This window comes from Nicotiana tomentosiformis, chromosome 6, assembly GCF_000390325.3.
Source record: "Nicotiana tomentosiformis chromosome 6, ASM39032v3, whole genome shotgun sequence".
Classification (NCBI taxonomy): Eukaryota; Viridiplantae; Streptophyta; class Magnoliopsida; order Solanales; family Solanaceae; genus Nicotiana; species Nicotiana tomentosiformis.
Genome location: NC_090817.1, coordinates 45,020,990 through 45,035,136, shown reverse-complemented (window position 1 = coordinate 45,035,136; position 14,147 = coordinate 45,020,990). Strand labels below are relative to the sequence as shown.

Sequence of the window (14,147 nt, the reverse complement as noted above, 5' to 3'; positions counted from 1 at the left end):
CAGGGTGAAATTGGTATTTTCTTTCCCTTAGTTGTCCTACGTCCACTGGATGGCACAGATCTGAATGCGAAAATGAGTGTTCCACGGTATGATTTTTGTTTAAAAGAGAATAGTTTCTATACATATACATATACCAGTGTAGATGAGCTGATATGTTTATATGGATAAACTGAATTCTGATTGTTTGGTAATAAATTAATTTCTGATTGTCTGATTATCATCTTTATCAGGGAATCTATTATCTTTTGCTATTGATAAGCTTATTAAAATATTATATGTCTACTAAGAAACATCACATGATCTAAAATCTTCAATTAAGCAGAAAATATGGAAATGATATCTTGTGGTGCAGTAGATAATGGAGAAGATTCTTAATGGCAAAGAAGGAAGGATAAATACCAAAAGCATTATATTTCCGAAGGAAGGATAAATAACAAAGCATTATATTTCCCATGTAAATCAACACAGCGTGGGGAACTGAATCTACAAAAGGTTGTCTCGTTTCGTCTGAGCCATGAGGCATAACGTAACTAGAGAAAACTCTTTAGAGACCTATACTTGCAAATATAATTGAACTTCCTCAAATATTTTGAGTTAAAAATATGGGAAAATTTCACATAAGAACAACTCGGTTCCCTACTTTTCAATTTTATAGCCCATATTTCAATTTACAATCAACTAGCCCAAAAATAATAGGCTAAGATTCAACATTCAACTCCAATAGGTTCTCGAAATTACTATTTAATTTTTAAAAAAGATTGCTCAAGCTTTTAAGTTATTTTTCAAATTAGTAATTGTGACTCAAATATTAGTTCAACAAACCAAATCCATTTGGGTGGTGAAAATTAGATTTTTAACAAGCTTAAATATGTGGGTTTAAATTTCGAATTTGATTTTGTGAGAAATTTGGAGTGGGTGTTATTTAGACTTGTTAGAAATAGTATAAGGAGGTTGTATATAAAATTTGAAGTCATTTAATGGAGATTTGGACTGGTTTTGAACAAGAATTGCAACTAAAAATCGTGGAAGAAGTTCGTCTACAGACGATTGTATAAATGTGTATAAAAGTGTATAATAGTGTATAAGATGTGTTTATACACTATTATACAAGATTATACATAATTATACAAAAAACTGACTTTCGTCTTCTTCCTTTCGTTTTTTTTGAAATTTAACTCAAATCTTGCTCAAATCTACTCTAAATCACTTCAAATTTAAATTTTGAACTACCTTTTGATATTTTCAATCAATTGGAACAACACCCAATCCAAACAACTAACAAATTCAAAAAATCCTATTTTCGAAAGCAAAACTTTGAATGGCCTTCAATGTTGGACTTCTACTTTTCAATTTTCTTACATTGCAACCAGATGATACAGGGGGAGAAGCAGTAATGGCGGACGGCTCCTTAAAGCATATGTAGAAGATGTGAGAAGAAGATAGAATGAAACCAATGGTTGTGAGAACACAGATTTAACTCCATAGCTTTTAGAAGCAATGGTTGTAAGAATACAGATTTTGAATTTGCTAGTGCTTTCTAAATATGTACAATATGGGCTAGGTCGGGTAAAACTTAAAAACATGGGCCATTTTTTGTTATGGTGTGAAGTCAACTATATTTTCTTGTTCTAAAAATATTGCTAAATTTACACTTTTGACTTGTCAATTTTTTTTAAAAAGAAAACTTAAGTGCTAACTCTAAACACTGTAGTATGACCTATAACTGCTTAATTGCTCACTTCAACTTATCAAAAAAGGGAAAAAACCTAATCCCTAACTCAAAACAATAATAAAACATATAAACGATAAAAAACAATATAAAACCTTGAAATCCCAACCTAAATATACAGGTTGAATCAGACCTCTGAATTTCTACTTCTATACCGCAAACCTAACGTAGCCCGCTTATATGATGTGTCTTTTTTTTTCTTTTACTTGTTTGAATGGAAAGTGTACACATTATCTTGGATAAGATATCTTTCACAGGCCAGTGTATTCACAAATCTCGAATATTAACTTTTTTGTACAAGTGTGGCATTCGGGGTGTAATCATGATTATAAAAGTTATATATTTGATGGCACCACACTAGCATTAGATTGTTAAAAGCTATTCAAATTAATGTCTTTTGTTTAGCACCCAGGAAAAAAGTCTCGTGCTATTATTAAACAAAGTAGATAGATGTATTACCTTGTTCTTGTGATAATAACCACATGCATGCAAACTAGTACAACAACATTACAGTCTTTGTCGTAACTGTTTTTACAGGATGCTAGAGAAAGTTTGCAAGAATCCTCAGATGCTTGTTGACCTTTATGTGAACTATGATTGTGATCTCCAAGCACCTAATTTGTTTGAACGGATGGTCTCTCTCTCTCTCTCTCTCTCTCTCTGAAAGAGGTTGGCTTTTCTATATCTTGGTTTTGTAACAACTGTATGACCTAAATATCCTCCCTCTATGTGTTTCTGTTAAAGGTTACCACATTATCTAAAATTGCACAAGGGACACAAAATACTGAGCCAAGTTCAGTTGCTACATCCCAGATAGCATCAATCAAAGCATCTTCTCTTCAGGCATCTCTTTAGAATACCTTCTTCTTGAGTTATCGGTGAAATTTCAATATTATACTTCACCCTTACACTTTCGTTTCTGCTGATCTTGTCCTTTACAGTGTCTTGTAAATGTGCTAAAATCTCTTGTCGACTGGGAGAAGTGTTGGACAGAGTCAGAAAGGCTGCACAACAGGAATCAGTCTTCTGAAGAAGAAACTTCAAAAGGAGACCCTGATAAGATGAGAGACATGGATGATTTACCTAGTAACTTTGAGAAATTGAAGGCCCACAAATCTACTGTTGAAGCAGCTATATCTGAAGTATGTCTTTTTGGCCAATTCTCACAGAAAATTATCACCCTTTGAGGCTGCTGTTTTACTATCTATTTGGATAAAGTATCTATTTTGCTGCGTTTTGCATGCTGGTATGTGCTTGAGCTGGACTATTAGTGTTTGGTTTCTTCTAAATAATGCAGTTCAATCGAAAACCCACTAAGGGAATCGATCATCTAAAATCAAATGGGCTGGTTGAAAACTCACCTACTTCAGTTGCTCAATTTCTCAGAAGTACTCCTAGCTTGGACAAGGTAAAGTATCATCTATGTCCTTTGTGTTCCCGTTTTGCCTTTTAATTGACTTGAATAGAAATTCTAACTATACTGGAGTTTCAGGCTATGATTGGTGACTACTTGGGCCAGCATGAGGAGTTTCCTGTTGCTGTCATGCATGCTTATGTTGACTCAATGAATTTTTTTGGAATGAAATTTGATTTGGCAATTCGTGAGTTTCTTAAAGGGTTTCGGCTTCCAGGGGAAGCTCAGAAGATAGATCGCATTATGGAAAAGTTCGCAGAGCGGTAAGGCATTTATTTGAAATTCCCAATATCATTGAGATGTTGTCCTTTTGTGAATACATTATGCACATGTTTGCCGAGCAGTGGGAATTTGTCCCTGTTTTTCACTGTGATATTGTCCTTCTGTGATATACTTTTGAAAGATGAGCAACCACTAATCAGATAGGACTGCAGAGGATAAACAAAAAAAAAAAACTAATTGAGCGTCTTTGAACACGATTGATCTCTTCGCCAGCTCATACTTTTTGTCTTGAGAAATAGTGGATCTCCTTCTGCATCATGTCTGAGTCCTCAAATAAACTGATTTATGGAGTTATACCTAGTGCAGTAAACAAGTAACAAAGCTTGTCATTTATCAAAAGAAAAAACTTTTCTAGAAACGTTGATGTTGAGGTTGTCCTTTGTGGCATAAGGGCTAGTGATTAGAACTATTTTTGTGGACAAACATGTATCTGAATTTATGTCATGTTGAGTAGCAAAAAATTGGAGAAAAATAAGTGCAAATGATCAAAGCAGTTCAATCTAGATGAGGATTTGAAACTGGTATATACTTAGCCACTTGGTTTCTGTAAGAGGTGTTTCTGAAACACGTGATGGTTAAGTTACTTGCTCTGGTAATCTATATCTATCACTCATGACGATGTCCATTGACAGTTACTGTGCAGACAATCCTGATCTATTCAAGAATGCAGACACGGCATATGTTCTAGCATATGCAGTTATAATGCTGAATACTGATGCTCACAACCCGATGGTCTGGCCAAAAATGTCAAAGGATGATTTTGTACGTATGAATGCCACTGATGAAGCAGAAGATTGTGCTCCAAAGGAACTTTTGGAGGAGATCTATGATTCAATTGTTAAAGAGGAGATAAAGATGAAAGATGATCCTACTGGCCTCGCGAAAAGTAGCAAGCAGAAGCCTGAATCTGAGGAGAGAGGACGCCTTGTCAATATTCTCAATCTTGCACTGCCTAGAAGCAGATCTTCAACTGACCCAAAATCCGAAAGCGAGGCTATCATCAAGCAAACACAGGCTATTTTCCGAAATCATGCAGGAAAAAGAGGAGTCTTTTATACTTCACATAATATCAAACTTGTACGTCCAATGATTGAAGCTCTAGGGTGGCCGCTGCTTGCCACTTTAGCTGTTCTTATGGAGGAAGGAGATAATAAAGCACGTGTTGGTGTTTGCATGGAAGGATTTAAAGCTGGAATACACATCACACATGTTCTTGGAATGGACACCATGCGATATGCATTTTTGACGACTCTTCTTAGGTAATCTTTGGCCGTGTCTGTTAATTTCACTCTTTCAGTGTAATAAAGAGTTATAATCAAGGCTGCTAGGACCAAGTTAGTATTTAATTCCCAAAGTTAGCTTTTTTGTCTTCTAGATTCTGGGCAGGGTCAGGTGGAGTGGATTTGGTGCTGGAGGAGGATAAAATTTATGCTTTCCAGATTAGATATTGAAACAGCTTTTGCACTTTCATTGCAGACTTAATCTTTTACATGTACCAAGGGATATGAAAAGTAAAAATGTGGAAGCACTACGAACTCTGTTGGCTATATGTGATTCGGATGCTGAAGCTTTGCAAGATACATGGATTGCGGTGCTTGAGTGCATTTCCCGGCTTGAGTTTATAGTAACTAATCCTTCAATGGCAGCAACAGTTATGCAAGGATCTAACCAAATTTCCAGAGATGCTCTGCTTCAATCTCTTAGAGAGTTGACTGGAAAACCTACTGAGCAAGTGTTTGTGAATAGTGTTAAACTGCCCAGTGAATCAGTGGTTGAATTTTTCAGTGGTTTGTGTAAAGTCTCAGCTGAGGAATTAAGACAATATCCTGCACGTGTTTTCAGCTTGCAAAAACTTGTTGAGATCAGCTATTACAACATGGCTCGCATACGAATGGTAATAGCTCCATCCATTTAAGTGCTACTAGTGTTGGGTAAATTTTTGACATTGATCTGACAGGTGATTTGGTTGTACTATTTATCCATCTCTTTACCTCTTGTTGCCTAGTGCTACACAACGCTAGTGACAAATAATGCTTAGTTCAGTTCTAGATTGTGGCTCAAGGGATGATTATATTAAAACTTAAATGTATTAGAAATATGTAATTTATTGTGCTTGTGGAATTATTCTCTTTGCCCTTGATTTACTTAGGGGACACTAACAAAATCAACAATTTATTATACTCATCAATGTAGAGTTCTAATATATTCTTTTCATGTCTTCTTATTTCAAATGAATATATATTTGAATTTTATGACGATTGTATGTGTCTTTGGTTGTTTTATTCTGCAGGAGTGTAATATATTTGTGTTACTTATCAGAAAAAGAGTGCAATATATTTATATTATTGCCAAAGTGGAGCTCACTCGAACGTAGGGCCATCAATGCATTTCAATCTTTTTTTAACACGTTAGAAAGTGAAAATTGGACCAATTTTACTCTTCTGCTATGCACTTCTTTATATATTTTGCAGAGACAACAGGAACTTGAAACCAACTAGGGATCCACTTGAAATGGAAGCAATTATTTTGATAAAAGGAATAATGTTGTAAACTAAAAATGATGGACGGAAACATTTTTTATAAGCATTAATTTTTTTGAATAGAAAGTTTATATCTTTTGATAGCAATGGTGTCCACACCGACTTGCTTGCACTTCGACTATTCCATATGGTACTTGCTACCTCCCACCAGCAAAGCTATTGGGTATACATTTGCTTTTCTCAATATTAGTTGATTTATTTGATTGCGTAAAGAACCTTATGAGTTATGAGCAAAAGTGGGTGTGTTTCCACCTCTAATAGCTAATTGGATGACTAGTATTAATAATTCTTTGAAGTTCATTTAGCTATGGAGCTGCATCTCTTGTGTGGCACAATAGGAATCAGCTTAAATCTTGATAAGTAGGTGGTGCATATTTTTGTAAATGCCAGCGAATTAATTCATTGATGATAACCGCCTCACATTTCCCTAATATGTTGTCTATAATGACTTTCCAGGTTTGGGCAAGAATATGGTCTGTTCTGGCTACTCATTTTATTTTTGCTGGGAGCCATCCTGAAGAAAAAGTTGCTATGTATGCCATAGATTCTCTTCGGCAACTTGGTATGAAGTATTTGGAGCGCGCTGAACTTGCCAATTTTACCTTCCAGAATGATATTTTAAAACCGTTTGTCGTTCTTATGAGAAGCAGTCGAAGTGAAACTGTAAGGAGACTTATTGTGGATTGCATTGTGCAAGTATGTGTGCATCATTTCTTTTTCCTTAGTTTCTTGGCTTACTTTTGTTTAAAAATATACTAATTTCTACTTGGTAGCAGATGATAAAGTCAAAGGTAGGAAGTATTAAGTCTGGTTGGCGAAGTGTGTTCATGATATTCACAGCTTCTGCAGATGATGATCTAGAGCCAATTGTTGAAAGTGCTTTTGAGAATGTTGAGCAGGGTATGGATCGGTTCGTTCTATTTTAAAATTTCTTCTGTATGTTTCTCACTTTTCAGATTCCTTTATGGAAGATTTATTTGTAGTCTGAACATTGAAATAATCTTGCAGTTATATTGGAGCACTTTGATCAAGTAGTTGGAGATTGCTTCATGGACTGTGTCAATTGCTTGATCAGATTTGCAAATAACAAGACCTCTCACAGAATCAGCTTGAAAGCAATTGCACTACTTCGCATTTGCGAGGATCGTCTTGCAGAGGTTTGTCACCCGGACTTCCACCTACTTGTCAATTCCATTTTCTTCGTTATTTTGTCTTCAATTTATCGTTATAAGTATGTAAATATGGTTTATGACAACTGATTTTCCGCGTAACGGGACCCAAGATAATTGTGAAAATTAACCTTAAATTTGAAAATGTTGTAAGAATCACTATAATGGAGTATCTCAGAAAGACTAGCTATTTTAAAATCAATAAAATATATCTAATTATGATAAATGGATACATGCGATATTTTTGATAACTCTTTTCAGGTGTAATATGTAGATATCTTCTCTTATTTTAGATAACCATCCACATGCTTGCGATTTAACGCTCAGTTGAGTTTTCAACGCTCTGTTATTCCCTATAGAAGTTGCATAAGTTTATGCTGATCTTACTCGGTGTGGAAATGAATTTCAGGGCCTTATACCCGGTGGTGCTTTGAAGCCCGTTGACACCAGTGAAGATGTGACTTGTGATGTCACAGAGCATTTTTGGTTCCCAATGCTGGCTGGTCTATCTGATCTGACCTCTGATCCTAGACCAGAGGTTAGAAACTGTGCACTTGAGGTTCTATTCGATTTGCTTAACGAGAGAGGTGGCAAATTTTCATCCACGTTTTGGGAGAACATTTTCCACCGCGTGCTATTTCCCATTTTTGATCATGTAAGACAGGCTGGAAAAGAAAATCTGAGCTCTACTGTTGAATGGCCGCGTGAAAGTAGCATTCATTCACTCCAACTGCTGTGCAACCTGTTCAACACTTTTTACAAGGTATGATAATTGGTTGCTAAGGAATGGGTATATTACTATCATGTTTATTAGCTGCAACTTCTGAAGGCCTATGTTGCGCGGACTCTCCAAAATGCTGCCGCACGCTGCCGCACCCGTGTCTGATCCTCCAAAAATGCACTACTTTTGGAGTCTCCGTCACACACCCGGCGACATTTTCGGAGAGTCCGAGAAACATAGCAGAAGGCTAGATTATCCTAAATTGTTACATACAAAGTGGTCACGTCCAATATCTGACCGTCTGAATGAGTAATTATTTGCGAAATGACTTGGGTATGTGTTACTGAAATGTATGATTGGCATCTTCTAACTCGTTTCTTATCTCCCAGATCGTACTATTTGGGGGGGGGGGGTGTTTCCCCTGTTATGTCTGTGTTGTTTTGTCTCTTCCCAGTATGCTTTAGCATGATATCTAATACCTTTCGACTATTGTAACCATGCACTTGCATCATATCCTTTGTCCAGCATTCTCCTATTTAGATGTTTGCTTCATTGTGTAATCAAGTATTTGTATCACTTGATAAGCATGTTACCCGATTAACCAACATCTAGCTTAGTTACATCTGCAACTTTACTAGGCTTTACAGGTGTGCCAATTGATCTATAAAACAAAACTAATGTGTCAATCCAAGTACTTTGTACCCATTTGGTGGACCTCAACCTTTGCAAACATAGATTGCTTGTAAACTCGGCCTTCTTACGCCCCTTTCCCGAGGAAATGTTGTCTTTAATTTTGTGCGCCATATGTAGCTTACCTTTAGTTGCTTACTTATTGAAGTGTTGGTTGAAGATGCTTAAGTTTCTGATCAAAGGAAACAACATAATTTAATTTTGTACATCTGCGACAATTTCCTGCCATCCAAATAGAATATCATGGATTGCTTTGGAATAGTATTAGGAGAACTGTTGAAGATGAATTTGAACAAGAAAAGGTTAAGCTTTTCTCTTTTGTTGACCACGATAAATAGTGCCATGAGCTGTAACTTGGAAAGGAGTGCTGCTTGCGCAATGACTACTAATGAAATATTCATGCTACTACAGCCAAATTCACCTTCTCTCAAGATCAAGGTTGTGCTAGCAGCATGTTCCATTTGTGATGCTTTTGCTTAACTCCAAAAGCTACTAATTCGCTTTTAATCATTTTAGTTTCTTCAAGCTTACTTCGCTCTTGTTGTTACCTTCTCAAAAAAAAAAAAACAAGGCTTACTTCTCTCTCGTAATTGCTTTAGAAAGTTAGAATGTCTAGGGACATACATGTTCCTATTTGACTTGGGCAAATTTGCGGTCTCACTTCTTACGGGAATTCACCTTCAATTATAAATGTCATGTGCATAGTTGGACTTTAATGGAGGAGGTTCCACTTCGCTGGTTTTTACGGTTTATAAAGAATCATTTGCTTTTTATCAAAAACAAGTTTCTATTGCACGTCCCGTCAAACTCAAGGTGGTCTAACAACTTCAGTTTGCAAATAAAAAATAGAAATTCAAGTTGAGTATGTTGGAAAAAATTACTGTTGAAGGAACAGTAATTTGGATAGTATTATTGAAATAGTATTGCCAGAACAAAATTGACTTGGTGTTGCCAGAAGACTAAGTCGTGGCGCTACCATAAAATCATGAGATATGACCAAACTTGAAGACATGTATGATGATATGACGCTAGCTTGGCCATGATAGTTTCTTTTCTGCACAAGGACATGACACTAATGGGGATGAAGTGGTTGTTGACTCAAAAGGTCAGCTGACGTGGGCTTCTAACTGGAACAATGTAGACTACTGACTTGACCTGTCAACTGACTTATATTGCTAATGTGATATGTTGGCTGACATAGTTTCATAACTAGACACATGTGTAGTATTGACTTGTGGGTCAAATGAGGTGGGAGGGTAACATTAGCCCTTGACAATTCATGTTGCATGAGGCACGTAGAATAAACCACGGAAAAAGATGTTGGAAAACATGGTAGGAAATGGACCAGAATAGTAATGTTATATAAAGAGAGAAAAAACTTTGGTTGGGCGACGATGTAAAGCCTCCTCCAGTAAGCGAACGTTAATTGGGTCTCTACAAAGATCATTGAAACTTAGATACCATGTGAAAAGCAAAGAGAGGAGAGAAAATCTCTGCATGCAAGAGAGCTCCTTATACAGAAGTTGAGTTACATGAATAAGGAAAGTTTCCTAGTTTGTTGGAAATTTCACTTATTAGACATGATCATTAGGAACATTCGACAAAATATTGTAGTGGTTCTGTTGAATTCCAATAACACGCAAATTGGACCTCTTTGGGAAAAAAAGAAACACACAGAAATTAGCAGTAAAAACAACTCAGAATAAGTGATTTTTGAAAAGATTTTGTCTACAAATGTTTTCAAAGTACAGGTAAGTGGGATTTACTTTTCTAATGAACTGTAAGATGCTCTATCTTGAAGGCAAATGTAACATAACTTCAATATTTTCTCTAAAAGCATCACATCTCATATTCAACAACAATCCCAAGCAAGTTGGGGTCGGCTATAATCCTTACTACTGATGTTTCTCCATTTACATTCATCTAAGTCCTTAAAAAAATAAAAAAAAATGTACTAGAAGTTCTCTATAATTTTTACTAGCATATAAATGTCTGACGGGACTAGAACAGTGTTATCAAAAACAAAAAGCGCAAAAAAAATCTAAGGTCTGTTGGGGCTTTAAGCGCAAAGTGCAAATAAATTGTGGGCTTTAATGAAGAAAGGCGCAAATGGAGAGAAACTACAAATATGTATGTGTAGTCCAAGGCTAATATCTATAAGCATGAATACCAAATATATGGACAAAGAAATTGAAGAAATTTTACAATAAAGTGAAATATCAATTGTTTAGTATTGCCTCTTTAGGATTACGCTCATTGGCAAGGAAAAATATGCCTTAGAGCCTTGATGACAGTATTGAAGCGCCCGCTAAGCGAGGTGAAGCGCTCAACATGTTTTGAGCCTCGCTTCAGGGCTTAAGCGCGCCTTTGATAATACTGGACTAGAAGGCTCCTTGAAAACATTGGACCTAGAGTGATGTACTCTAAAATTTAATCCAACTAATTGGTATCACCTATATGAATTTTTTCTCCCTTTGTGCTCCATTTTACGTCTGTATTTTTCAAGAGATTGTTGGTTTTTTGAGACAAATTTCCTTCCATGTATTTTTAGATCTATCTCGTCACCTTCAATAACCATAATTTGGCGGGACTGTATGGAGGTCAACTTAGGACATGATATATGTTATGGACTCATTTGTGGGACGTGTCTATGCTAGGCGCAATAAGTGAATTCAGTACTTCAATAGACTCAAGGTGGGACGTGTCTATGCTAGGCGCAATAAGTGAATTCAGTACTTCAATAGACTCAAGTCTCTTATTTTAGTTGTTATTTATTTTCTGTTTAATTATCTTCTAGAATAGGCTTCTCTACGTATTTCTGCTTTTAAGAAGCCTAAATTATAGGTTTCCTAATCTTGTACTAAGTCTAGTCCTATTTAACGGAAACAAAAAGAATAAAACCCTAAGCCACCTTTTATCAGAAAAACTACGAGGATTAGAGTTCCCCTAACGAGCTCTAAGGTTTCAAACTCCCTTCCACTAGTTTGATTGTTTATTCACAATAGGTAGATCAAGGAATCGAAATAAGGAAAAGGGAAAATCATTGAATTGAATTTTCCAGTTAATCGCCCTATGACATGATCTATACAGTTACAGCGGGACCTTAACAAATTGGTACCAGAACCAAACACGATGGGCGATTCTAGCAAGAACGAAGAATTGAAATCTTTACTACAAGAGGCACAAGTTGTGAATGACACTAGGGTTGCGGAAGTGGAGAGAAGGTTGGGTAGCCAGATGCAACAACTATCGCTTCAATTGGAGGAGTTGATTTCTGGACTGAATCGTAGCACTAATAAGGACGTTGATGGAACTGCTAGCAACCACAATTCATTGGGACAAACTCAACCGAAGCAAACTAATTTTCAGCCACTTACCAGAATGGGGTGGTTCCCAGATATACCAAACTGGATTTTCCTTCTTCTGATGGTTCTACAGATTCATTAATTTGGCTGCATCGATGCGAGAAGTTTTTCTCTAATAAGCATACACATGAGGAAGACAAGATGGCATTAGCTACATTCCATATGCTAGGTAAGGCACAATTATGGTACCATCAGCTAGAGATTGAGAATCCTTCCATGATTTTGGTATAATTGAAGGATTGTTGCACTCTCCGTTTCGGACCACCCGCCCGAAGCAATCCCCTGGGAGAGCTGGTCAACTTGAAACAAACAGACTCAGTTGATGAATACTGATGACTGTTCCAGGAACGCTTGGCACGAGCAAGCAAGGATGTTCGCATTGATCAACAAGTAAGCTTGTTCACTGTTGGGTTGGCTGATTACGTCCGGCAAGATGTGGAACTACAGGACCCACCAGATTTGCCTCATGCTATGAATTTAGCTAGGGCATTTGAAAAGAAACAAATAATGTTGAAGGAAGTAACGACACGAAAAGGGGCTTGGCAGAGCAATAAGAACAATTTTTCTCCCAACATGGCAACTTCTGCACCTCCACTTTCGACGGCAGCATTGCATTAGGGGGAAATAAAGAAGCAAAATCAGTAAGTTCATCAACCCCTTTCATAAAAAATTATCCAGAGCAAAATGACAGAACGAAGGGCAAAGGGCTTATGCTATAATTGTGACAACCCTTACACGGTTGGGCATCAATATAAGAAACTTTTTTGGCTGGAGTTGGCGGATTCCGGAAACTACCGCTGAAGTTAAGTCCGAACCTGCTATTTCTTTGCATGCCATTATAGGTAAAAAAAAGTGCAAACACCATACAGGTAAGGGCCGTTATACGAAAGCAATCACCGGTGGGTTTGGTAGATTCTGGAAGTGCACTTAACTTTATCAGTTTAACAACTACCCAACGCTTAAACATACATCCTCAATTTCAGTCAAGTGTTACTGTTTCAGTTGCTAATGATGATAAGGTTCAAAGCAAAGGAATGTGCCAAACAATATCATTTTCCATTAATAATACTGTTTTTATTGCTGACTTCACTATTATTCCTTTGCCTGACTTTGATATGGTGCTAGGTGTTAAATGGTTACGAACCTTGGGGCCAATCCTTTGGGACTTCGCTACACTCACCATGAGTTTTGTTTTAAATGACGATCAAATTGTCTTGCGAGGTCACCAACCTTGCACCATTTATCAACTCCATTTACTTCAAGATTCAGACGAGTTTTGCTGCAAATTGGAGGAATTGTTCGCTGAATTTGCTGATTTATTTCACGAACCTTCAGGGCTGCCCCCTTTATGAAATTGTGATCGCTGAATTTCTTTGGAACCTGGAACTGGACCAGTGGTTGTGCGACCCTATAGTTATCCACATTTCCAGAAGGATGAGATTGAAAGACAATGCAATAAACAACAAGGGATCGTTTGGCCTAGTAGATCACTGTTTTCATCACCAGTTTTACTGGTCAAGAAGCATGATGGTACTTGGCGATTTTGTGTCGATTATCAGGAGCTTAATGCCAAAACTATCAAGGACAAGTTCCCTATTCCTGTGGTGGAGGAACTATTAGAGGAATTGTATGGATCCAAGTACTTCGTAAAGCTGGATCTAAAATCTGGTTATCATCAAGTTCGTATGAATCCACCAGATATTGATAAATCAGCTTTTCGCACACATCATGAGCATTTTGAATTTCTTGTCTTGCCTCTTGGATTGTCCAATGCTCCTTCAAGGTTCCAAGCACTCATGAACTGTTGAACGATGTCTTCACCTATGCAAGTTTGTGTTGGTTTTCTTCGACGATATTTTAATCTATAGCAAGACATGAGAGGATCATTTGTATCATTTGCGTGTGGTTTTGACTTAATGCGTGCCCATCATCTCTATCTGAAACAATCAAAGTGCTCCTTTGGTGAAACCCAAGTAGCATATCTTGGTCATGTGATTTCTGCAACAGGTGTGTCAGTAGATGTAAGCAAAATACAAGCAATTACAGACTGGCCTCAACCACAATCAATTACTTCTTTGAGGGGATTTTGGGTTTAACTGGATACTACCGCCGATTTATAAGGGATTATGTGTTATTGGCAGCACAATTGACATGCATGCTTAAATGGAACTCTTTCCACCGGAGTGACGAGGCACTGACTCCTTGTACTGAATTAAAAAAAGCACTTGTTGCTACCC

General features: G+C 37.0%; 1 protein-coding gene across 1 annotated transcript in view; it reads left to right on the top strand.

Annotated features, from left to right (window-relative positions):
• The window catches only part of LOC104090736 (brefeldin A-inhibited guanine nucleotide-exchange protein 5), a 43,655-nt gene that overhangs the window by 18,732 nt on the left and 10,776 nt on the right, over window positions 1-14,147 (top strand). The window contains exons 14-25 of the mRNA XM_070177315.1: window positions 4-86; window positions 2,267-2,363; window positions 2,474-2,572; window positions 2,671-2,871; window positions 3,027-3,137; window positions 3,222-3,406; window positions 4,058-4,684; window positions 4,902-5,319; window positions 6,422-6,661; window positions 6,742-6,865; window positions 6,974-7,122; window positions 7,544-7,897. Coding sequence (XP_070033416.1) covers window positions 4-86; window positions 2,267-2,363; window positions 2,474-2,572; window positions 2,671-2,871; window positions 3,027-3,137; window positions 3,222-3,406; window positions 4,058-4,684; window positions 4,902-5,319; window positions 6,422-6,661; window positions 6,742-6,865; window positions 6,974-7,122; window positions 7,544-7,897 — 2,688 coding nt within the window. The remainder of the gene's footprint in view (window positions 1-3; window positions 87-2,266; window positions 2,364-2,473; window positions 2,573-2,670; window positions 2,872-3,026; window positions 3,138-3,221; window positions 3,407-4,057; window positions 4,685-4,901; window positions 5,320-6,421; window positions 6,662-6,741; window positions 6,866-6,973; window positions 7,123-7,543; window positions 7,898-14,147) is intronic.